At 49.3% G+C, this 27,208-nt stretch overlaps 1 protein-coding gene across 2 annotated transcripts; it reads right to left on the bottom strand.

The window, feature by feature from the left end:
• Positions 1–424: 424 nt before the first annotated feature.
• Positions 425–25,964, bottom strand: LOC116952991 (gap junction beta-2 protein-like). Of its 2 annotated transcripts, none has more exons than XM_032972781.2 (2): positions 25,602–25,964; positions 425–3,290 (listed from the first exon to the last, which is right to left on the bottom strand). In XM_032972781.2, the coding sequence occupies exon 2, from the start codon at positions 3,203–3,205 to the stop codon at positions 2,186–2,188; it is 1,020 nt and encodes a 339-aa protein (XP_032828672.1). In that variant the 5' UTR covers positions 3,206–3,290; positions 25,602–25,964; the 3' UTR covers positions 425–2,185. The 2 variants fall into 2 exon arrangements, with proteins under 2 accessions (XP_032828672.1, XP_075930801.1); XM_076074686.1 differs by having other exon boundaries at positions 25,631–25,964.
• Positions 25,965–27,208: the final 1,244 nt, after the last annotated feature.

The raw sequence follows: 27,208 nt of genomic DNA, 5'->3' as shown, positions 1-27,208 counted from the left end.
CCCTCATTAATAATCATGAGCGGGTGACGTCACTCCACATGGGGGGGGGGGCGAGGCGTCTCCTCCCCCCTCTTCAGCGTCAACTTAGGGGCCTTCCTTTATGTCCGTACGCAAAAATCTGTCAAGACTTGACCCCTCCCTGTACGCAGGCGTACTTCTTACCCCCCCCCCCCCACCTGGGTACGTACGCCTGACGCACCCCCCCCCCCGAATCCTATAGAACGGCCGATATTTAATCCACGCAGAAACGATTAAGGATTAATAACATTAACGTGTTTAAGCAAACAGATAGTCCACCGCCGGACTATCTAACTCATTTGAAGGCCAATGTAGACAAATTATTATCGAGGCTTCACCTTCCCCCCCCCCCCGTTTCCTATACGTACATTGTCAGTAGACCCCCCCCCATACACAGGCTACGCATTTGGGTTAACCCCCCCGTCCCCCCTCCATGCACACGTACTAAATGGATGGCCCCTTACAACCCTCGCTACAAAGGCAGAACCCTCACGTCACGCGATCTCCGTAACGCTGTTGAGACATCAAAGTAAAAAGGACGTCTTGATGAACAAAGGATTATAAACTTCAAATGAAATACTTCTGTGTCACCGCACCCTTACTAATTGCACGCAAATTGATGCAATGAACATCACGTCGCGGTCTGCTTTTCGCTTGCAAGTTTCAGATTTACTGCAATACACCCGTCCTTGGACGGGCAAAAAGCGAGTCTATCATAAAGCCCACAGTGTGGTTTGCTTTGCGGTGATAAGGGGAGTTTTAACAAAGGCAATGTGTCCCGTGTGTGTAGGCCTATCCGAAATCTCAATTTGCACTGGCTTGGTGATTTGTGACAAAAGACACAAAATTCTATAAAAAAATAAATCTCTTTCTCAAGTGTGACAGAGTATAAACCCACGTGTGTTTTGCATGTATTACACGGCGCAGTGTGATGGTAAATGTTTTTCTGGACCAACTTATAAAACATACCCTGAGCGTTAACCAAGTGAAGCTCCCACTGCCTTTAAAATAAATCCGTGAAAATGTTTTTATATATGTATTTTAAAAATATGTATAAAATACAGTTGTGTATATTATAGTATTTGTTGATGAAGGTTCTTGCTCTGTGATGTCCAATCTTGTTTAGAATTTATTTTTTATTGCCATCGTTTGGCTTTCAAGAGCCCACAAGGAGCCATACTGAACTCACTCTGTATCCAGTCGAGACTTAACACCTTTGTCAGTACGGCTTTAATTACAATGGCTGTAAACAATGGAAGAACCCTTGAATTGAAAGGGAATTCGCCACCCCTGGCAGTCACCACCCCTGTCCACTTCAGAAACCCAGCAAGAGCCCCTTGCAGCCAAATCAACAAGAAACTGCCGCATGTGGTTCTGTACTTTGCCTGCGATAGCTTTGAATCTATGTCAGACCAAAATATTGTTCTTGGTGACTTTTTTTTATTGAGATGGCAGTTATTGCCATCGTTATTGCTGCGTATTATTTTAAACGATCGTTCAGAAATAAAGTAAATAAAGTTCCACGCCGTGTGGCGCTGTGAACGGAACCGCCCGGGTCGAGAATCTGCAGAGTTCAAATCCCCGTCGGGGTGGGCGTCCACTCGGTCCATCATCCTTCCCGTGGTCGGCGAAATCGAGCACGGCTTTGTGGGAAGCCAACAGCGGTCATCTTCTAGAGAGAGCGGTCCCCCGTCACGATCGTGCGAGATTTCCACCGCGGGCTTGTGGAAGCCGACAGAGATGAGCACCACCTAACGCTTGGCTCGCGAACGGACAGTGGCGACGCTCGGTGTACGCAAACCATGCAAAGGTGTGCGCGCCCAGTAGCTCGAGGGGCCCTGGAGGCATGACACCATTAATGTGGTGCACCAAAAAAATCACCTAGAATTCAGATTCTTATATAAATCGTAATTCTAATAACACTATTAACATAATTACACTATTAACATAATGTTAATAGTGTAATTAGTCCATTGCCTTAATTACATCGCACAAAACTGCGCACGACGTAATAACGTTACATCGCCTGCTCACGCATACACCGCGTGGAGTCGGGCGAGGCACCCACAAGGGATGTCTCCTCAGGCCTCCTCCCAGCTGGGCGGGCACCACCGCCACCGCTGTTGCCCGGCCCTGCGGTCACCACCGCCACTGCCCGGCCCCGCGATCACGCCTCTCCGATCTCCACCGCGTCCTGGTGGGCACCCTTCTTGGCGTGCGCCACCGCCCCGTTGGCCAGGGTGATGGTCTCCAGGTGCGAGTTCCTCTTGTTCTGCTCCACCTCGCTCAGCAGCGCGGCGCCGGCGCCGCCGCCGCCAGCGGACCTGCCGGGCGCTTCTCCTCCGGCGAACCTCTCCGGCCTTCGCCGCCCCTCCGGCGTCCTCGACCGACTGCGTCCCCTCTCGCCGTCGCCCTTCCGCTGGCCGGGGGGCGCCCCGCCGCCCCCCTCGCTCGCCGACGAGCCCCCCCCCCGCCTCTTCCGCCGGCCGCGCCAGCCGCCCCCTCCGCCGGAGGGGCGCTCTGAGCCGCGGCGCCGGCAAACGCGGCTGCAGTAGCGCACCAGCAGGTAGACCAGCTCGGCCAGGTTGAGCAAGAGGCAGACGGCCGACACGGCCAGCATGAAGATGGTGAAGATGGTCTTCTCGGTGGGGCGCGACACGAAGCAGTCCACGACGTTGGGGCACGGCGACGCGTCGCACTTGATGAGCCGCGGCATCTTGACGCCGCTGTAGATGAAGTAGAACGCGTAGAGGAAGGAGCACTCGAAGGCGACGCGGAAGAGCACGCTCACCACGTACGTGCACAGCAGCAGGCCGTCGATCGGCGGCTTCCGCACGGCGACGTCGTCATAGGCACGCCCGCACCGCCGCGCCTTCCGCTTGGCCCTGCGGTGGCGGTGAGCGACGTGCATGGCCACGAGCAGCGCCGGCGTCGACACGAAGATCAGCTGCAGGGCCCAGAGGCGCACGTGCGAGATGGGGAAGTGGTGGTCGTAGCACACGTTCTGGCAGCCCGGCTGCAGCGTGTTGCACACAAAGTCGGACTGCTCGTCGCCCCACACGCTCTCGGCCGCCACCACCAGCACCATGATGCGGAAGATGAAGAGCACGGAGAGCCACACGCGGCCGATGGACGTGGAGTAGCGGTTGGCGCCGCTCAGCACCTCGTAGAGGCCGGCCCAGTTCATGGCGCCAGCCGGCCTCGTCTTGTCGCCAGGTGCTGAGCGAAGGGGCTTGGGTTGATGAATTTACTCGGTTCCACTCTCCCGTTCCCTGTTCAAAGACAGAAATGGAGATAAACGAGTTTTTTTTTTATCTATCGCGCGCGGGGATACGTCGAGTCATCGATTCGTGTAGATTTGTACGCGTTCACGACACGTGCATTCGGTAAAGCCACGTAGATAGAAAAAAGTAATAAAAAATCACAATATCACGACGTTTCGATCGCAACACGAGAAATCGTCTTCACCTGATTACGATTGCTTGTGTTTCGATTTCAACGTTTCGATCGCAACACAAGCAATCATCTTCAGGTGAAGACGATTGCTTGTGTTGCGATCGAAACGTCGTGATATTGTTATTTTTTTTTAATAATCTTTCTATCTATGTGGATTTACCGAAAGACCCAAAGAATATGAATTCCTGCAGTCACGAAAGCTTTAAGTGACGATAAAGAGGACCGCAGAGCTTGGGAAAGTGTTGGTAGTGGCAGCTCACTGTATGGATGTTGCCGTCCCACTTCTCTGTGGTTTCTCGCACCTGACACATTGTTTCTCTTCAGAATCAGAATATTTATTTCATACTGGAGGAATACGATGAACTATGAAGCTCTTTTTCACAGATGTGAGCAACAACGATCGCACACTGCTCCGGGTGTTGCGCTGGGCGCGTGTCCCTTCAGTGCAGGAGCAAACGCGCCAGGGGGCCTTCAATCGCGGCCAGGTCTCGGGTCGTGGTGGTTGGGGCAGCCTTTGCAGCGCTGACTCCCCGCCAATACGAGGAGACGGTGGCAGTGCACGAGAGGGGTTCGCCGGGTTCGCGGGAGAGGAGGGTGGAGGTTGGTGAGTGCGCTCCGCTGTGTGTGGTCGGCCTGGCCTCTGTGCCCTCTGCAAGTGCCCTCCGGCCCTTTCCCGAAACACGCAGTGCTGAGATCCGCGCAAAAGCAGGGGGCAATTACGTCCCGTCTGCCCTCCGCCAAACAACAAACACAACAACAAACACGAGTGGACGGAAAGTTTTGCGTAAATTCTCGAAGCCCAATTGTGAATTCTGGGGGAAGGGATGGGGTGGAGGGGTGATACAGGGGACATGAACTGCTGCTTCCAACGCGCATCGCCAATAGGTACGGCGAGGGATTGATTTCAGCCGGAGCTGTCCAGGGCAGAGCTCTGTAAAATCTTTCCTTAGTGGGAGTTAGGTTGTGCGCAAGGGGGTTGCATGTATGTATCTTGAACTTCTTTCGCACAGTACGTAGCCAACCATGGTCATCGGAACTGCTTTTTGTGTTTAGTTTGTTGTCCTTCCCCCGCACCTCCGATTAGCACAGTTGGCTATGTACGACGCGAAAAAAGTTCAACGTACAGTACATGCATGGTCAACAAGGACGAGTTTGCTCCAGGGTCAATGCGACCCTGGCCACGCTCCAGGGTCAATGGGATTGGAGCGTGGCCCACTGTTGACGCTTCCCTGGGCCCCGTCGTCACCCAGCCTCCTGCCAACTCAAAGCTGGTGGCACGACTTTCCACGTGAAGCCGTCTGGTTGCGAACGTTGCTGCAGGCAGTGCCACTAACGGCTTTGATTGGCTGGAATTGACCAGGCAGGCGTGAATGTGGCGGCTCATTTTCTTGATGGGAACGCTCAATAAAGATGGCTCCAAGCCAGTAATTCTCACCCAGAATGCTCATAAGCAGCCTTACTCGTGAAATCTGAATAAACTCCAGCGTCTTTGTTGCCATTCATATAAAAAATAAGGCCATGATCCACTTTGCTGTTAATACATTCCGAAAAGAAACGATTGTATAGTTGTATGCACGATGAAAGTGTCAAAACAGCGACACAAAGTGTTGATTTGATTTATAAAAAAATATACATATGAACCTATATTTCATAATTTTGGGCTATAACTTTAATCCGATCTAATATGTGTACTGGTATGTACACTTTGTTGAATTCAGCAATGATTATAATTTATAATTTATTAAAACCACTATGCAGTATATCGCTTACAGACGGATGTAAACCCCACTATATTAACCTGTACCGTTATTTTTTTCCACTGCAACTTCAATACAATTTAAATCATTCAACATAACTGTCATTATATTAAGATATCATACATACATGAACGCCGGTGAACATTTTACATACATCTATGGAACCCTTTTTGCCAGTATTAAGATGATACAAAGAAAAGGCTGTACCAATATTATTGCCAGAAAGGGGAAAGTATTTACTTATTTTTACTATCTTAATACAGTCCCGTCAAAAAATTGTCCCGTAGATGGAACTGCATAACCCGAGCTATTCGTGCTTTGGCGATTGCATTGCCCTTGTACTGTTTGCCTTTTGTCGTTTCGTGCTCGATGCTATAAAGGAAGCTGTCTCTGGTGTAAGCCAATCAGTTTTAAAGTTCACTACTTTAGCCCACCGGTGCGTTGACGAGTGAATCCCCAACATTTACATTTTGTATAATTACCACTTTACATACATTTCTATTTTCCCAGTATTCTGTTAACATAATTAATTTAAGTCACAATAAAAAATACTAAATTTTACATTGTTAATCCACTGCTATGAATGCCTTTCTTACGCCGTGTCGGTCATGGGAGGTGGTTTGACCATCGCTATCACCACTCTGGTCAGTGCGTGTCCAGGACAGGTTCAGATGTCACTCCACCCACTGACCTTAGCCATGGCCTGGAATTCTAACTCGCATAGCTAGCTATTGTAGCAGAGTGCGCTCACCAGAATGCCCACCGCTGCATCACACAGTGAGAAGTTATCCTGCTGAAATGAATAAATAAATGTGCTTCACATCATAAGTAGGGCGACGTGCTTACACAGACCTTTGTCACGACCGCTCAAGAGAAACCGCAAGGACACGGCGGGCTTTATGGCAAATAAAATAAATGCGTCAGTGTAGCTTGGAAATTGGATGCCAATTTTGTTGGCCCTATGTGAATGATACGATTCCATGACATGACGGCGGTTAACTAAGTAAGACTTAATTATGACTGAAATCCTCTCGGAAGGAATAAGTCTTATCCAGTCCAATGTTCTCATGCACATACTGGCCAACAGGGAATAGTTACAACAAAACGTTGCTTAATTTCTTTGACAGAAAATGAACGGCTCAAGTGGATTACAAACTCCCAGATCCAGGAGGTGGGAAAACGCCGCAGTTAGAGTGAAATCCAGGTCGTCGCGATCCAAGAAGCGACAATCTTACAAAGGAGGTTAGCGGCAGGTGAAAGTGCAGCCCTGCACTTGCTCGCTAACGCCACTGCTGGCGGAAGGGCCTTCACCACTAGAGGGAGCTCTAGGATAGGCCCATCCAGATGGTATTTGGCCTACTCTTCCACACTGGCCAGATGTCTTGGAAGAGGTGGGATTATCCTAATTATACCCCACCGCACACAGCCTGCTGATTGACGAGGTGCGGTGCACCCGTTTGTCCGACTAAGTGGACAAGAGAGGTGGATGAAATCAAGAATTGTGCACCCTTGTTTCAACACGGTGGCGAGGAGATGTTAACTCCCTTGCCTGGTATGCAGGAGGACGTGAGTTCAATCCCAATCCCAATCCCGACCCTGACGCCTGTATATATGGAGTTTGTGTGTGTCTCTCCCTGTGGTCGCGTGCATTTTTCTCCAAGTCCTCGGGTTTTTCCCTCCACATTTATAATCAACACGCGTTTACAGTATTTGGCTGCGAAACATTTGCGCATGAGAAGCCATTTTGTTGAGCTATCATTTGTGGCAAGGTCCCTTGAGAACAATAACTATATAGCTCAGTGTGCCTTACCTGGTAAAATAAAAAAAACATTTGAGATGTATAGTTTTAAAAATCGTGCCACGAGAGTTAGTGCTGGATTATAGCCACCCGGCTCTAACCACCACAACCAATCACAGCCACTACCACCACCACCAAGAGGCATCCACGAGGTGCCCACAAACATCACTTGTCTCTCTGTGCCTCCGTTTGTCTCTGTAGCTTCATCTCGCCGTGTCTTGCAACACAGAGAGAGAAACGTGTTTGAAGCGATTCAAACACGTCCCTCTCTCTGCTTTGCAGGAAGTATAGAATATTTTCTCAATATCAACGTGCAATTTTTCGAGTCGATACGCAAATATGAACCGGTTTAAACCGGTTTTCAGTAAGCGGGGAACCGAATCTTCCAACGCCATATTGAATAATTCCAACCGTAATCGATTTAATCAGTTCTAAATTAAAACCACACCCGAAATCCAATCGGTTCGACTCCCTTGGTGACTACATCTCTCCCATAATCTCGCTCGGAATGTCGACAGTGAAAGGGATGTCCGAAAAACGAGGTCTTATTAGGGCCTCCAATGGGCCAACAGCACTGCCGGTGTAGGGAAGCCTCCATCCAGCAGTGGATGGAGGGTGTAGGGAAGCCTCCATCCAGCAGTGGATGGAGAGTGTGGGGAAGCCTCCATCCAGCAGTGGATGGAGAGTGTGGGGAACCCTTCATCCAGCAGTGGATGGAGAGTGTGGGGAAGCCTTCATCCAGCAGTGGATGGAGAGTGTGGGGAAGCCTCCATCCAGCAGTGGATGGGCGGTGTGGGGAAGCCTCCATCCAGCAGTGGATGGAGAGTGTGGGGAAGCCTCCATCCAGCAGTGGATGGAGGGTGTGGGGAAGCCTCCATCCAGCAGTGGATGGAGAGTGTGGGGAAGCCTTCATCCAGCAGTGGATGGGCGGTGTGGGGAAGCCTCCATCCAGCAGTGGATGGAGAGTGTGGGGAAGCCTCCATCCAGCAGTGGATGGAGGGTGTGGGGAAGCCTTCATCCAGCAGTGGATGGACGGTGTGGGGAAGCCTCCATCCAGCAGTGGATGGACGGTGTGGGGAACCCTTCATCCAGCAGTGGATGGGCGGTGTGGGGAAGCCTCCATCCAGCAGTGGATGGAGGGTGTGGGGAAGCCTCCATCCAGCAGTGGATGGAGAGTGTGGGGAAGCCTTCATCCAGCAGTGGATGGACGGTGTGGGGAAGCCTCCATCCAGCAGTGGATGGACGGTGTGGGGAAGCCTCCATCCAGCAGTGGATGGAGAGTGTGGGGAAGCCTTCATCCAGCAGTGGATGGACGGTGTGGGGAAGCCTCCATCCAGCAGTGGATGGACGGTGTGGGGAAGCCTCCATCCAGCAGTGGATGGACGGTGTGGGGAACCCTTCATCCAGCAGTGGATGGGCGGTGTGGGGAAGCCTCCATCCAGCAGTGGATGGGCGGTGTGGGGAACCCTTCATCCAGCAGTGGATGGACGGTGTGGGGAAGCCTCCATCCAGCAGTGGATGGGGGGTGTGGGGAAGCCTCCATCCAGCAGTGGATAGACACAAGAGCTGAACATGTAGTCATGTACACAAATCGCGTGGTGCACAGAATTGACCATTGCACCCTCTTTAAGCGGCAACTGAATCAAGCACACCGGAAATGCTCTGTATTGTTGAACTTCTTTCGCACCGCACGTAGCCAACCGCGCTAATCGGAGGTGTGGGGTAAGGACAGCAAACTCAACACAAAAATACGTTGTAAGGAAATTCGTTTTCTATCGAGGTGATTTAAAATTGCATAGTTCCAGTGGCATCCTAATAAAATCTTTGTTCGATAGCCAAAATCCGCTGCGAGGATGACCGGCGTTTGCGTGATGGTTTATTTTTCATTGACGAGATCAGCGAGGTTTGTGTGGTTCATTCGTTGCAAGCACTTTGTGCGTCATGAGTGCCATCTGGTGGACGAGTCAGTCATGTTAGTTGCTATGAAGAAGGTCCATTGCTCGAAACAACACCTCATATACAGTACCTTTTATGTATTTAAAGACAGCGTTATTCACTAGTTTATTGTTACCTTGCTGAGATGTTGGCTTTAACAGCAACGCAGCCCACCTCCAGAATGTGAGCTATATGTGAAGATTTTTTAAAATATATAAACATCAGCTTGAGTGCGAAGATAAATATATAGGGGACACGTGCTGGACAAGTCCATGGCTAAACGGGATGATGATGGTCGAGATGAGCGATGATGAGACCCACGTTGGCTCGAATTCCTTTGGCCAATGATGGCAGTGAGAATAGCTTTACCCTTCCTGGTTAATGCAGACATGATTCCTTGCGAAAGGTTTCTGTTTGGTGTTTTAACATCTTAACGCCTGTTTTATTGCCAGAAAGGGTAAAACCTATTCTTAAATTTGCTACTGGCAAGGGAGGCACCATCATGCGGTGGCAGCACGATACGCGCAACGATACATTTCTCATATAACGCACTCGAACAAATATCGGACCGTAGTTTCCTACTTTACCCCTGAACCAAAAAATGTTGTCCCTTACCTTAGAATTTGTTTTGGAACCCTACCACTACGGTCAAATAACCACTACGGGCAAATGTCGTGTGCCGTAACTTCGCCCCCTACCGTCCCTGGCCCCACCACCTCGCTCTGATTGTCGCCCATTGCCTTGAAGCGTTGTGAGTGGCACCTCCAGCACTACCATCACAACAAGGTGGCACCTCCAGCACTACCATCACAACAGGGTGGCACCTCCAGCACTACCACCATCACAACAGGGTGGCACCTCCAGCACTACCATCATCACAACAAGGTGGCACCTCCAGCACTACCATCATCACAGGGTGGCACCTCCAACACTACCATCACAACAAGGTGGCACCTCCAGCACTACCATCACAACAGGGTGGCACCTCCAGCACTACCATCACAACAAGGTGGCACCTCCAGCACTACCATCACAACAGGGTGGCACCTCCAGCACTACCATCACAACAAGGTGGCACCACCAGCACTACCATCATCACAACAGGGTGGCACCTCCAGCACTACCATCACAACAAGGTGGCACCACCAGCACTACCATCATCACAACAGGGTGGCACCTCCAGCACTGCCATCACAACAGGGTGGCACCTCCAGCACTGTCATCACAACAGGGTGGCACCTCCAGCACTACCATCACAACAAGGTGGCACCTCCAGCACTGTCATCATCACAACAGGGTGGCACCTCCAGCACTACCATCACAACAGGGTGGCACCTCCAGCACTGTCATCATCACAACAGGGTGGCACCTCCAGCACTGTCATCATCACAACAGGGTGGCACCTCCAGCACTGTCATCACAACAGGATGGCACTTCCAGCACTACCATCACCACAAGGTGGCACTTCCAGCACTGTCATCATCACAACAGGGTGGCACCTCCAGCACTACCATCATCACAACAGGGTGGCACCTCCAGCACTACCATCATCACAACAGGGTGGCACCTCCAGCACTACCATCACAACAGAGTGGCACCTCCAGCACTACCATCATCACAACAGGGTGGCACCTCCAGCACTACCATCACAACAGGGTGGCACCTCCAGCACTATCATCATCACAACAGGGTGGCACCTCCAGCACTGTCATCACAACAAGGTGGCACCTCCAGCACTACCATCATCACAACAGGGTGGCACCTCCAGCACTACCATCACAACAGGGTGGCACCTCCAGCACTACTATCACAACAAGGTGGCACCTCCAGCACTACCATCACAACAAGGTGGCACCTCCAGCACTACCATCACAACAAGGTGGCACCACCAGCACTGCCATCATCACAACAGGGTGGCACCTCCAGCACTACCATCACAACAAGGTGGCACCTCCAGCACTACCATCACAACAGGGTGGCACCTCCAGCACTGCCATCATCACAACAGGGTGGCACTTCCAGCACTGCCATCATCACAACAGGGTGGCACCTCCAGCACTGCCATCACAACAGGGTGGCACCTCCAGCACTACCATCATCACAACAGGGTGGCACCTCCAACACTGCCATCACAACAGGGTGGCACCTCCAGCACTGTCATCACAACAGGGTGGCACCTCCAGCACTACCATCATCACAACAGGGTGGCACCTCCAGCACTACCATCATCACAACAGGGTGGCACCTCCAGCACTACCATCATCACAACAAGGTGGCACCTCCAGCACTACCATCACAACAGGGTGGCACCTCCAGCACTACCATCATCACAACAGGGTGGCACCTCCAGCACTACCATCATCACAACAGGGTGGCACCTCCAGCACTACCATCATCACAACAGGGTGGCACCTCCAGCACTGCCATCACAACAAGGTGGCATCGGAGAGCTGGACATGACAGTGCTGGCTGCTGCTTCGTTGGTGCACAAGCGACGGACGACAATAAATAAACAATCTAACGCGTAGGCTTTCGCGACCATCATCAACCATAATACTGATTGTAAATGTTGTGGCTTGGCTCTCCAACACACCGGTGTGCTGTACTAGTGACGAATTGGCCACGTTCTGTTGATGTGACAACCTTTACTAGTTGGCTGTGTCGGGTGGTGGCGGGTTTAACGACACATTTATATATTTACGTGATCTAACCCACAAAAAACTGTATTATGGATAAGAGACATCTCAACAGGTACACTCTCCTCAACAACACTGGCCGTAATAGACAAATATACATCATCTGTGACGTTTCGGGAAATGGCCCTTCTCCATAGCGCACACTAAACAGAGGCCAGAGCAACAGAGTTACGCAGGTTTGGAGACGGCACTTAACACCATGGGGCCTCAGGAGAATTCCGTGTTATGTTTTCTGATTACAAGTTTGTTTTTAAATAAGCGTAAGATTAGTTACTAAATCGTAGCTCTTGACTAACAGCCACATCCTTCAAAACTCACAAAGGTTGTACTACTAAATAAACTCATTTATTTTAAAAGGACATTTTTCATTCGACAGCGGTTTTATTCTGAGCTCGACTCCTGTGTGTCGTGGTCAAATCTTGTAATCAACATTTAGTCTACTTCCTGTTGTCCAATCAATTCCACATTTTGTTCACGCACTCAGATCCGGTGACAATGCATGCCTCTGTCAAAATCGGCATCAATTAATCAATTAATTGGCTCTTTTAAAACAAATTAACATTTTGTATTGATGGCTTATTAATTAAATATCTATTTGTTTAGGCCAAAACGCCGCGGTTTCTAAACTCTGGAATCGCCTCGCCCAATGAGCAGGCGCCACGTGTCTCCACTTCCGTTGTCCAATCGAATGATTCACTTTTTAGTGAACTTTAAAATAAAACCGTTGTTTAAAAAAAAAACTTTCTTGAAGGAGTTTATTTTTACAAATGTCGCTGGCACAATGCAATTAGATGCCTGGGGAATGCACTGCGCAGGAGAGCTTTAAGACGACTATAACTCATCGCCCCCCACCCCTCCGTGGATTCGGATCCGTATTCACGTCTTATCAAGTATGGACATGCAGTTCCTGAAGGAGCTTCCGACATGGGACTCCGGACACCGTGCCCAGCGACATCACACCGGACACCGTGCCCAGCGACATCACACCGGACACCGTGCCAAGCGACATCACACCAAGCTCCACGCGGTCACAGCCTGGGCTGTGATCGTCACCAGAGGGGGGTCTGCACGGAGTGACCGCTGACACAACAGAGACACGCCGTGTCCCACACAGACCCGCTGACACAACAGAGACACGCCGTGTCCCACACAGACCCGCTGACACAACAGAGACACGCGGTGTCCCACACAGACTTGCTGACACAACAGAGACACGCCGTGTCCCACACAGACCCGCTGACACAACAGAGACACGCCGTGTCCCACACAGACTTGCTGACACAACAGAGACACGCCGTGTCCCACACAGACTTGCTGACACAACAGAGACACGCCGTGTCACACACAGACCCGCTGACACAACAGAGACACGCCGTGTCACACACAGACTCGCTGACACAACAGAGACGCGCCGTGTCACACACAGACTCGCTGACACAACAGAGACACGCCGTGTCCCACACAGACCCGCTGACACAACAGAGACACGCCGTGTCTCACACAGACTCGCTGACACAACTGAGACACGCCATGTCCCACACAGATTCGCTGACACAACAGAGACACGCCGTGTCCCACACAGATTCGCTGACACAACAGAGACACGCCGTGTCCCACACAGACCCGGGCGTCTTCACGTCCATGGCAAGCAATGACGATGCAGAAAATCAGCTGTTTCTTTTTTAATGCTATTATCTTAGTCACTGGCGCCTTATAAAAGGGAGTTTTCTTAACTAGACCCATTAGAAGGGTCTCCAAAAACCACCGTCTTTAAAATGAATACCTTCGATGAAACAGAAAATGTCTCTGAGGTCTTGGTAACAAATATTCTCTCCAGCCAGGGCGCAGACACAACGTGAAGTCTGCCACCACCCCCCCCTAAACAAACTTCTCGTTTCCCAGGTGCCCCCGCAAACCAGCGCCGCCCCCCAAGACCTGCGTGGCTGTTGTCTTGCACTCGTGCTCTTGAAGACGTCCAGGGGTGCGTTGCAGACAACGCCGTTCTGCGTTGCAGTGCAAGGCGCAGCCCTGCGATTGCTTTGCTTGCTGCTGGCTGAAGGGTCTCCGCTTAGAGGGCTGGAGGAGCCCCTGGCACGCACGTTTTGGTCAGGGGCTGTCCACGCTGGTCACACGTCTGAGAAGAGGTGCGAGTACCCACACTTCACCTCGCCACGCACGTGACTGCCCGAGAGACTGACTGTGGCGGTGCCCATTAATAGCGCCCGGTGTACAGAGGCAGGTAACTACGCACCTCTTGTTTCAGCTGTCGCACCTGGAGGTTGAATTGGACCAGCGAGCGGTGTGCTCACCATTACACCAAAGCCGCATCCTACGTTCATGTAGCTCGAACATTGTATAGCAATCATGCACAGTCCTTTGTCAATCCACTGCTCGATGAATTACTCCCCATGCCATGTTGGTTTGGGAATTGTTTGACCATGCTCAACCAATGGTGGCCCCATCTAATGAATGGGGAATTTCCACCATTTAGCTCAAGGGCCGCGAGCAGGAGATGAATACCATCCCAAAGATCCTTTACAGCAATGCATGCATGCTGAACATCTTTCACACCGTTCGTAGCCAACCGTGCTAATCGCAGAGGTACGGTGGAAGGACAACAAACTAAACACAAAAAAACAGTTCTCAAAAATGAGTTTTCAATCTAGATTTAAAAGTGCATAGCTCCAGTGGCTTCCTAATACCGGAAGGAATAGTGTTACAGATGGCCACATAAGCGTAATGATGTGTTTTTAAAAAAACCCAGCGATACGCACTCAAATATCTACTGCTCGATGAAGGCTTTCTTCCCTGAGTTGGGAGTCTACAGGAGCACGTTTGTGAACTGGGCTGGAGAAACTAAACCACAGCATCAGCTATGGGGTAAATCGGCTGTCATGCTCCATCCAAATTACAGCACCACAATTATAGCCACTGTGTTGGTATATCCCATGCGGGCCTGCCCAACGATCAACCCACAAGTCCACTCGATGACAGAAAACTTTTAGTAACGTTTACCTCCCCATAATCCACGAACTGGGTTTCCGATCATCGGAACGAGACATTCACCCCACTTATACTGGGGCATTCCTGGGGACCAGATCACCCAAAATGCACCTAATCCCGTCAGATTTCGAAATACATTGGCATTTAGCCCCTGCACATATTGCCATCACCGCAAGCAGAGAAAACAGAAAGCGGGATTTTTTCCACGTGACACCGTCGTCGGATGCAGACTGCCATCAACGCCAGTATGCGTGCTCACTGTTTCTTTAGTGCATTTGGTCAGAAAAAAATAGTAGACGTCAATATTTGTTCTGGTCAAGAATGGGCTACGCTTTTAAAGGAGGCGTTTGATATTTTATCCATCCTATCGATTCTCACAAACTCTTTAACTTAAAAAACCCAGCACTTATTCAAGCAAATACAACTCCTACCGGAAACTTGATTGTTTTTTTACTTTATAAATAATAAAAATTCAACTGACCTCCGTTGGTTCGGTGTCCCTGCATATACGTATGTTCAAGCCCGTCGGTATATTTACTTTCCGGGCCAATATTTTCCAGTGGCATTTGTTTAAGCAAGCAAACCTCTGAACTGGCTTCGACCTTCTCTGGGTCTTATGAGCACAGTTATCCTTTGTTGAAATGTCCAAAACGGTCCACAGGTTTACTTACTTAAACAAATGCCACTGGATAATACTGTTCTGGAAAGATATCCGGCTGATGGTCTAAATAATGTGTATGTGGAGACACATAACAGTGGCCGGTTTATATATGTAATTATTTATACATGTAATTATTTATACATGTAATTATTTACATGGCATGCTCCAGAATGAGACTTGACTCAAAGCATAGTTTGACAACACAACAGTTTGAGCACGAATACACCACACACGTGCCCTTGTGGAAAATTCATTATCCAGAGATGACGATGCTGCTGATGCTGCGTTGGCAGTGGTGTACAGTCACAATTAACAAAAAAAACACTCATTAACACTATGGCCTTAACATAAAAAAATCATAACATGGGCAATCTCCCGGGCAGTAATGGTCCTTCGTCATGTGCTATGAAAAAGGGCCATTGCCCGAAACGTCATATACAGTGAGGGAAAAAAGTATTTGATCCCCTGCTGAGTTTGTACGTTTTCCCACTGACAAAGAAATGATCAGCCTATAATTTTAATGGTAGGTTTATTTGAGCACTGAGAGACAGAATAACAACAACAAAATCCAGAAAAACGCATGTCAAAAATTTTATAAATTGATTTGCATTTTAATGAGGGAAATACGTATTTGACCCCCTCTTAATCAGAAAGATTTCTGGCCCCCAGGTGTCTTTTATACAGGTAACGAGCTGAGATTAGGAGCACACTCTTAAAGGGAGTGCTCCTAATCTCAGCTTGTTACCTGTATAAAAGACACCTGTCCACAGAAGCAATCAATCAATCAGATTCCAAACTCTCCACCATGGCCAAGACCAAAGAGCTCTCCAAGGATGTCAGAGACAAGATTGTAGACCTACATGAGGCTGGAATGGGCTACAAGACCATGGCCAAGCAGCTTGGTGAGAAGGTGACAACAGTTAGTGCGATTATTCGCAAATGGAAGAAACACAAAATAACTGTCAATCTCCCTCGGCCTGGGGCTCCATGCAAGATCTCACCTCGTGGAGTTGCAATGATCATGAGAACGGTGAGGAATCAGCCCAGAACTACACGGGAGGATCTTGTCAATGACTCAAGGCAGCTGGGACCATAGTCACCAAGAAAAGAATTGGTAACACACTACGCCGTGAAGGACTGAAATCCTGCAGCGCCCGCAAGGTCCCAATGCTCAAGAAAGCACATATATACATGCCCGTCTGAAGTTTGCCAATGAACATCTGAATGATTCAGAGGACAACTGGGTGAAAGTGTTGTGGTCAGATGAGACCAAAATGGAGCTCTTTGGCATCAACTCAACTCGCCATGTTTGGAGGAGGAGGAATGCTGCCTATGACCCCAAGAACACCATCCCCACCCTCAAACATGGAGGTGGAAACATTATGCTTTGGGGGTGTTTTACTGCTAAGGGGACAGGACAACTTCACCGCATCAAAGGGACGATGGACGGGGCCATGTACCGTCAAATCTTGGGTGAGAACCTCCTTTCCTCAGCAAGGGCATTGAAAATGGGTCGTGGATGGGTATTCCAGCATGGCAATGACCCAAAACACACGGCCAAGGCAACAAAGGAGTGGCTCAAGAAGAAGCACATTAAGGTCCTGGAGTGGCCTAGCCCGTCTCCAGACCTTAATCCCATCGAAAATCTGTGGAGGGAGCTGAAGGTTCGAGTTGCCAAACGTCAGCCTCGAAACCTTAATGACTTGAAGAAGATCTGCAAAGAGGAGTGGGACAAAATCCCTCCTGAGATGTGTGCAAACCTGGTAGCCAACTACAAGAAACGTCTGACCTCTGTGATTGCCAACAAGGGTTTTGCCACCAAGTACTAAGTCATGTTTTGCAGAGGGGTCAAATACGTATTTCCCTCATTAAAATGCAAATCAATGTATAACATTTTTGACATGCGTTTTTCTGGATTTTGTTGTTTTTCTGTCTCTCACTGTTCAATTAAACCTACCATTAAAATTATAGACTAATCATTTCTTTGTCAGTGGGCAAACGTACAAAATCAGCAGGGGATCAATAACTTTTTTCCCTCACTGTATTGGCAGTGCTATTGACAAACGCGTTGAGTTTTTCTTTGTTCTATGTCGAAAATAGAAATGTTTACTCAATGGCCTCCCTTCTCTCTCTCCCACTCGGTCTGGAATAAAGACCAAATGATGGACCTGCATGGAAGACTCCCTGGCTGCACAGACAGGAAGTCTATAATCCTAAAGCTACTCCATTATCAGTGAATTGATCATACTTTGCAGTGTGTTACAGTTGCGTTTAAAATCATTTCAGCCCTTTGTTAATCCATTGCTGGATGAAGGCCATGGGGTTGTTTTTACTTTGTCCATATGAAGTTGGAGGGAGGCCCAGGACCGATTAATATATGACTCGCCACGGGATTAATTAGCCATGGCCGGTAATCGAACTTAGATTGGCGGGTTCATAGCGCAGTGCGCAAATTGTAGTGCCACAGCACCCCACACACGAGATAACTATGCAACATAAGACCCATTTTCTAACTGCACCGTGAGAAATGCTCTCAGCTTAATGAGATTAATGAGTGTGACAACCTATCAATTACACCATCTCTCTGTACAGGTCTAACCCTAACCCATCACACCATCCCTCTGTACAGGTCTAACCCAAACCCAACACACCACCTCTCTATACAGGTCTAACCCTAACCCATCACACCACATCACTGTACAGGTCTAACCCTAACCCATTACACCACCTCTCTGTACAGGTCTAACCCTAACCCATCACACCATCTCTCTGTACAGGTCTAACCCAAACCCATTACACCATCTCACTGTACAGGTCTAACCCTAACCCATCACACCATCTCTCTGTACAGGTCTAACCCTAACCCATCACACCACCTCTCTGTACAGGTCTAACCCTAACCCATCACACCACCTCTCTGTACAGGTCTAACCCTAACCCATCACACCACCTCTCTGTACAGGTCTAACCCTAACCCGTTACACCACCTGTCTGTACAGGTCTAACCCTAACCCATCACACCATCTCTCTGTACAGGTCTAACCCTAACCCATCACACCACCTCTCTGTACAGGTCCAACCCTAACCCATTACACCACCTCTCTGTACAGGTCCAACCCTAACCCATTACACCACCTGACTGTACAGGTCTAACCCTAACCCATTACACCACCTCTCTGTACAGGTCTAACCCTAACCCATCACACCACCTCTCTGTACAGGTCTAACCCTAACCCATCAGACCATCTCTCTGTACAGGTCTAACCCTAACCCATTACACCATCTCTCTGTACAGGTCTAACCCTAACCCATCACACCATCTCTCTGTACAGGTTTAACCCTAACCCATCACACCATCTCTCTGTACAGGTCTAACCCATCACACCACCTCTCTGTACAGGTCTAACCCTAACCCATCACACCATCTCTCTGTACAGGTCTAACCCTAACCCATCACACCACCTCTCTGTACAGGTCTAACCCTAACCCATCACACCATCTCTCTGTACAGGTCTAACCCTAACCCATCACACCATCTCTCTGTACAGGTCTAACCCTAACCCATCACACCATCTCTCTGTACAGGTCTAACCCATCACACCACCTCTCTGTACAGGTCTAACCCTAACCCATTACACCACCTGTCTGTACAGGTCTAACCCTAACCCATCACACCATCTCTCTGTACAGGTCTAACCCTAACCCATCACACCATCTCTCTGTACAGGTCTAACCCTAACCCATCACACCACCTCTCTGTACAGGTCTAACCCTAACCCATCACACCATCTCTCTGTACAGGTCCAACCCTAACCCATTACACCACCTGACTGTACAGGTCTAACCCTAACCCATCACACCATCTCTCTGTACAGGTCTAACCCTAACCCATTACACTACCTCTCTGTGGGGAAATCCCTGTTGTTGTCGAAAGCATTGCTAGAACTATTTTCCCATACATTACAGAATATCCCTGACTCTACTCTCCTCCCTGTGGTGCGCTACAGGTAAAACGTCGCTGTTTTATAGAAATTGCTGCTGGCCGTGGTGAAGCAGCCATGTTGCGCCATCCACAGTCGTAGATTCAAGCGGTTTCACTCAAACTGGGTGCTGCTCGTGGCACAGGTAAGGGAGTATCTTGGTAAGGGAGTATCTTGGTAAGGGAGTATCTTGGTAAGGGAGTATCTTGGTAAGGGAGTATCTTGGTAAGGGAGTATCTTGGTAGGGGAGTATCTTGGTAAGGGAGTATCTTGGTAAGGGAGTATCTTGGTAAGGGAGTATCTTGGTAGGGGAGTATCTTGGTAAGGGAGTATCTTGGTAGGGGAGTATCTTGGTAGGGGAGTATCTTGGTAAGGGAGTATCTTGGTAGGGGAGTATCTTGGTAAGGGAGTATCTTGGTAGGGGAGTATCTTGGTAAGGGAGTATCTTGGTAAGGGAGTATCTTGGTAAGGGAGTATCTTGGTAAGGGAGTATCTTGGTAAGGGAGTATCTTGGTAGGGGAGTATCTTGGTAAGGGAGTATCTTGGTAGGGGAGTATCTTGGTAGGGGAGTATCTTGGTAAGAGAGTATCTTGGTAAGGGAGTATCTTGCGTTATTATCGCAGGAGACACCCTTGGACCCTCCTAGTATGCAGTGAGCACTGGCACTTCGATGAATTAATTAGCAGCACGTGGACAGAGGAGGAATTTAAAACAATGGCACGCCGAGATGCTGGTGAACGCCTCGTGGGACTCTGCCACATCTCAATGCCGTGGGAAATCAAAGAATCGCCAAGCTGCGACTGGCATAGCCCCAACCCTTAAACATAACACCGCACACCCTGGCGGTATCGCTGCAATCTGTACAGCGTCTACCACGGCTTTGGATTGCTTGAAGGACCTTAACGTTCTCCACAAACTGTTGCCTCCCAAATACCACAGTGGTGGCGCCGCAGGGCGCATTGCAGCACGTGATGACTTTTTGTTATATGAACTTTGTAACACGCTGCCGAACAGTGCTCTATCCATTTGTTCTCGAAGAGAGAGAACATCTGCGCGTCGCGAGGAGGAACCCCATTCAAGTGGGGAGGCAGCCGAGCGGTGAGCCAGTGCCGACAATTACCGAATTAACGCATCCCGATGATGTACGTGTGTACGTCGTCTGTTTTTCTTCTGATTCCGTTCCGATGACGTACCTATACATCGTCGGGAGGGCGTGTGGCCAGTTTGGCGCTAGCTATCGTAGAGTGTGGCGGTCGTGTCGCTACAGTTCTCCGTGGTGAGTACAAGGTCTTTAAAAACAGCGGCGCTACGGCTCTCTAAATAAAATTAACGCTAACCGGTTATGTGTTCTGAGATTCAGCAGTGAATGGGACACCCACCCTGCAACTTACAGTCGTCTCGGAACGGGAACGGGTTAATGAGTGTTTATACATGTGGGAGGGGGCAACACTCTATTCCACGCAGATGGAACAGATGGAGATAAGTCCACGTTTTTTTCCCGTAACGCATTCTCCTGGCAAGCCAGGGTATGGCTCCTCTTAAAAGCCCATGGAGAGAAAGTTTCACAACATCTGTCCAGCGATCCACCAACCCTTGCTGCCTCTACAGGACTGGATTACAGGCAGGCAGCCACGTGCATAACTCCCGCCACCCCCCTTGCACCGCTTCCCCCTTTGCACAATCACCTCCCCACATCTCCCTGCGCTTTGTGATGCGTGATGCAGCACGTCCTCGGCGCAGCAACCCATCATCTCGAGTGAAAACGCATTTCTGTAGAGTTGCTTTTTTGTGTTTAGTTTGCTACCCCCCTCCCCCCACCTCTGATTAGCGCGGCGCGAAACAAGTTCAACGTACGTGGTACGTACGTTAGATTTTTTTTTCCGTGTATATTCTTGCATCGCAGAGTGAATGTTAAACGCACGTGGGATTACAACTCGAATCAGAGCGATTCGCAATTACATTTTGGGTGAGATCGCCGTAAGTAAAATGTGTGTCGTACACCATTATCCACCTTACAAAGCCCAATTAATCGATACTAAAGGTTTCTTTAGGGTTAGATTGTGTAAATATAAATGTGTATTTAACCCGCCGCCACCATCCGAGATGCATAGTGACCCATAGAGATACACAGTGACCCATCGAGACACAGAGATATACATAGATGCTCATAGCGATACACAGTGACCAATAGACATAGATGCATACATAGTGACCCATCGAGACACAGAGATATACATATCTCTGTGTCTCTGCTGCAGTCTGGAGCCCAATGTGTCTCTGCTGCAGTCTGGAGCCCAACAGCTCTGCATTACTCTTGGGTAGTTCCAAATCCCTGACAAGGTCTTTCAGTTCACCTTGTGTTATAAGGTGTGGTTCAGAGGAGGAGGATGGGAGAAAACCTGGGTCATGTGACCTTGATGGTTTAGGACCAGAAGTTTAATCCTCTTCCTCGTCTGACTCAATTGAGAATGATTCTGGTGCATCAGGAACCGGCAGTCCTTCTCTGTGGGGTACTGGGCGTATAGCTGATGGAATTTTTGGATAATGCACAGTCCATGCTGAAGTAACAATTGCTGATATGATCTGTTGGCTCTCTCCAAATCATTGTCACTGCAAAAGGCATATATTTCTTTTACCTGTTCAACCATTCGCGAAGATTTGTTGCACAAGTGTTGCAGCATATGTGTGGGGCCCACATATTGTCCTGATCTCCAATTTTGCAGCCAAAATAAAGGTGATAGGATTTCTTAACCATAGTGGTTATACTGTGCTTTTGTGATACGAATGTTACTTCACTACAAACATAGCAGAAGTTATCTACTTTGTTCACACAAGTACAAGGCATCTCTGCTCACATTGGCAAAGCAGAAATGTGTCCATTTGCAAAATCAAACACTGACAAATAAGAGAGCACGACACTGCATGAATTCTAGAGCTGATATAGGGCAATTTGGTTAGCAGAGGGATGTCAGCCTAGTTAATATTGCATAATCCATGACTTTTAGGAATAACATGATGCAACTCATATCATGTATGATGCAATACCAGGTTCAGATTTCATCCTTAATGTTTTGCTCAAAAAGCAAGTACTGTCCAAACCCAGTCATTGATTTATTCATAGATCCAGTAAAATATGTATTTTAGTCATTTCTGGTTCAAATTGAGACCCCTTCCCTTTGCAACTCACTTATCATCCACCATTCCCAAGTCAAGGGTCGTATATACTGACCCAGTAGCATAGCTTGAAAACGAGAGCCAATCAACAAGTTTAAGCATCATTCTCAGTGACCCAGAATTAGAAAAGTTGGACGACATTTATTTCGGAAGCATTTAGGCTGCAGACCAGTGTAATTATTTGGGTAGTTTTTTTCTTACAGCCATGAAAGTGTTCACACTTAGAGTATATATCAAGTTTTCATGTATAATGAATAAGTAGACATGCATATTAATGCATGTATAGTGAACACAATCAAAATATCAGGTCGAGTTACAAGATAGACATTGTTGTTTAATCTCTGCTGCAAGTAATTAGTGATTTTGTTTGTATCAAGACATATAATATACGTTTACGCATATTTAGTCTCCACAAAACACACACACTTCGCATAATGATCTATTGTCTGTTTTCAAGGCCACATCGAAACGTTGAAGCGCAGACGACACAAGCCAGCCCCAGTGTCGTCTGCGCTCCTGAACTCTCAACTCACGAGGCACTCGTCGTGCCAGCCAGTTGGCTCCTAAACGTATCGCTGTCACACGCAAGAATAGCTTTGCATTAAAAAAAAATTATTATTACTTAAGCCCTGCGTTAATCCGCTGGTGAAGCTGGGAGCTGTCAGGACCGGTTCTGATCATCAACTCGCCACTGATGTTAGCCGCGGCTGAGAAGCTCACGTCCACAGCACAGTCCGCTAACCCAGCACTGTCGGCGTTCATAGACACGATTGCTACCAATTTGCGGTCATCAATAGTGGTTACAAGATGGACGTAATGGCTTCCGCCATGCCAACGTGGAATTTCCACCAGAGATGAGAACCGCCCAAGGCTCGTTTGAGTATGCAAGCATCATGCACAAAGTACTGTACTCTATACACACATGCCTATACACTACTAAACTCTATACACACATACCTATACATTACTAAACTCTATACACACATACCTATACACTACTAAACTCTATATACACATGCTTATACATTACTAAACTCTATACACACATGCCTATACACTACTAAACTCTATACACTACTAAACTCTATACACACATGTCTATACACGACTAAACTCTATACACTACTAAACTCTATACACATACACTACTAAACTCTATACACACATGCCTATACACTACTAAACTCTATACACACATACCTCTACACTACTAAACTCTATACACACATACCTCTACACTACTAAACTCTATACACATGGCTATGCACTACTAAACTCTATGCACACATGCCTATACACTACTAAACTCTATACACTACTAAACTCTATACACACATACCTATACATTACTAAACTCTATACACATGCCTATACACTACTAAACTCTATACACTACTAAACTCTATACACATACCTATACATTACTAAACTCTATACACTACTAAACTCTATACACACATGCCTCTACACGACTAAACTCTATACACACAGTCATGCTATACATAACGCAGAGGACACTTCGTTGATACGAAACAAACTCAACACAATCGTCAATAACTGCGGCCTTAAAAAAGGAAATGTATTGTGTACATGATAGACGACGTTTCAAGCGATGACCCTTCACAGCAAATGCCCCGCTCATTCCCTCACCCCGCTCATTCCCTCACCCCGCTCATTCACTCACCCCGCTCATTCACTCTCCCCACTCACCCCACTCATTCACTCCCCCCACTCATTCACTCTCCACACTCAATCACTCACCCCACTCATTCACTCACCCCACTCATTCACTCTCCCCACTCATTCACTCACCCCACTAATTCACTCACCCCACTCACCCCACTCATTCCCTCACCCCACTCATTCACTCTCCCCACTCACCCCACTCATTCACTCTCCCCACTCATTCACTCTCCCCACTCAATCACTCACCCCACTCATTCACTCACCCCACTCATTCATTCACCCCACTCAATCACTCACCCCACTCATTCCCTCACCCCACTCATTCACTCACCTCACTCACCCCACTCATTCACTTACCCCACCAATTCACTCACCCCACCAATTCACTCACCCCACTCATTCCCTCACCGCACTCATTCACTCACCTCACTCACCCCACTCATTCACTCACCCCACTCATTCACTCACCCCACTCATTCACTCTCCGCACTCATTCACTCACCGCACTCATTCACTCACCGCACTCATTCACTTACCGCACTCATTCACTCACCGCACTCATTCACTCACCCCACTCATTCACTCACCCCACTCATTCACTCACCCCACTCAACGCACTCATTCACTCACCCCACTAATTCACTCACCCCACTCATTCACTCACCCCACTCACCGCACTCATTCACTCACCCCACTAATTCACTCACCCCACTCATTCACTCACCGCACTCATTCACTCACCGCACTCATTCACTCACCCCACTCATTCACTCACCCCACTCACCGCACTCATTCAATCACCCCACTAATTCACTCACCCCACTCACCCCACTCATTCACTCTCCGCACTCATTCACTCACCCCACTCACCCCACTCACCGCACTTATTCACTCACCCCACTCATTCACTCACCCCACTCATTCACTCACCCCACTCACCGCACTCATTCACTCACCCCACTAATTCACTCACCCCACTCACCCCACTCATTCACTCACCGCACTCATTCACTCACCGCACTCATTCACTCACCCCACTCATTCACTCACCCCACTCACCGCACTCATTCAATCACCCCACTAATTCACTCACCCCACTCACCCCACTCATTCACTCTCCGCACTCATTCACTCACCCCACTCACCCCACTCACCGCACTCATTCACTCACCGCACTCATTCACTCACCCCACTAATTCACTTACCCCACTCACCCCACTCATTCACTCACCGCACTCATTCACTCACCGCACTCATTCACTCACCCCACTCATTCACTCACCCCACTCACCGCACTCATTCAATCACCCCACTAATTCACTCACCCCACTCACCCCACTCATTCACTCTCCGCACTCATTCACTCACCCCACTCACCCCACTCACCCCACTCATTCACTCACCCCACTCATTCACTCACCCCACTCATTCACTCACCCCACTCGGTGCCCTTGAACGCGGCTCACATGGCAGCAGTCGTGCGGGGAGAGCCCCACGGCTCAGCGACTTTCATCCGCGCACGCAGCTCGACTCCAGCACGGGCACCATCCCGCGTCCGTCCGTCGGTTGAGCAACAGGCACCGCCGCCGAGTCAATAACGCAGGGCGCACGATCATCGTCTCACTCACCCCACGGGCGAATGGGTGAGTGGGGTGGGGAGGGTGGCGGTGTAAGTGGAGAGAGAGAGAGAGGTGGGGAGTTGTGGGGATGTGGCCACGAACGCCTCCAGGTGTCCCGGCCACAGAGGCGCGCCCCAAATACAGCACGCGCCTACGTCATGCGTAGAGAAAGTTCTGCTCATGTGGTGGTCGAGGTGGTGGTGGTGGTGGTGGTCGAGGTGGTGGTGGTCGAGGTGGTGGTCGAGGTGGTGGTGGTCGTGGTCGAGGTGGTCGAGGTGGTGGAGGTGGTCGAGGTGGTGGTGGTGGTCGAGGTGGTGGTCGAGGTGGTGGTCGTGGTCGAGGTGGTGGTGGTGGTGGTGGTCGAGGTGGTGGTGGTGGTCGAGATGGTGGTCGAGGTGGTGGTCGTGATGGTGGTGGTGGTGGTGGTCGAGGTGGTGGTGGTGGTGGTGGTCGAGGTGGTGGTGGTCGAGGTGGTGGTGGTGGTGGTGGTGGTCGAGGTGGTGGTGGTGGTCGAGGTGGTGGTGGTGGTCGAGGTGGTGGTGGTCGAGGTGGTGGTGGTCGAGGTGGTCGTGGTGGTCGTGGCTTGAAGATTCTTGCTCGGCTGCCTCTCGCCGACAATCCTTATCCTGTCTGCGTGTGCTGTGAATCAGAGGGGGCCGAGACAGACAGTCCTTCGTTTTGAGTCATTCGTCATTATCAGCAGTAGCAGCACTCATTCACTCACCCACGCATTCACTCCTCACCCACTCATTCACTCACCCCACTCATTCACTCACCCACGCATTCACTCCTCACCCACTCATTCATTCACCCCACTCATTCACTCACCCCACTCATTCACTCACCCACGCATTCACTCCTCACCCACTCATTCACTCACCCCACTCATTCACTCACCCCACGCATTCACTCCTCACCCACTCATTCACTCTCCCCACTCATTCACTCACCCCACTAATTCACTCACCCCCCTCATTCATTCACCCCACTCATTCACTCCTCACCTACTCATTCAATCTCCCCACTCATTCACTCACCCCACTAATTCACTCACCCCCACTCATTCATTCACCCCACTCATTCACTCCTCACCCACTCATTCACTCTCCCCACTCATTCACTCTCCCCACTCATTCACTCACGCCACTCATTCACTCTCCCTACTCATTCACTCACTCCACTAATTCACTCTCCCCACTCATTAACTCTCCCGACTCATTCACTCTCCCCACTCATTCACTCACCCCACTCATTCACTCTCCCCACTCATTCACTCACGCCACTCATTCACTCTCCCCACTCATTCACTCACCCCACTCATTCACTCACCCCACTCATTCACTCCTCACCCACTCATTCACTCACCCCACTCATTCACTCACCTCACGCATTCACTCTCCCCACTCATTCACTCTCCCCACTCAT

Source organism: Petromyzon marinus, chromosome 49 (genome assembly GCF_048934315.1).
Source record: "Petromyzon marinus isolate PM22_M1 ecotype Great Lakes invasive population chromosome 49, UKy_Petmar_22M1.pri1.0, whole genome shotgun sequence".
Taxonomy (NCBI): domain Eukaryota; kingdom Metazoa; phylum Chordata; class Hyperoartia; order Petromyzontiformes; family Petromyzontidae; genus Petromyzon; species Petromyzon marinus.
The sequence above is the reverse complement of the archived record's forward strand: the minus strand, read 5'-3'. Positions and strand labels throughout refer to the sequence as shown.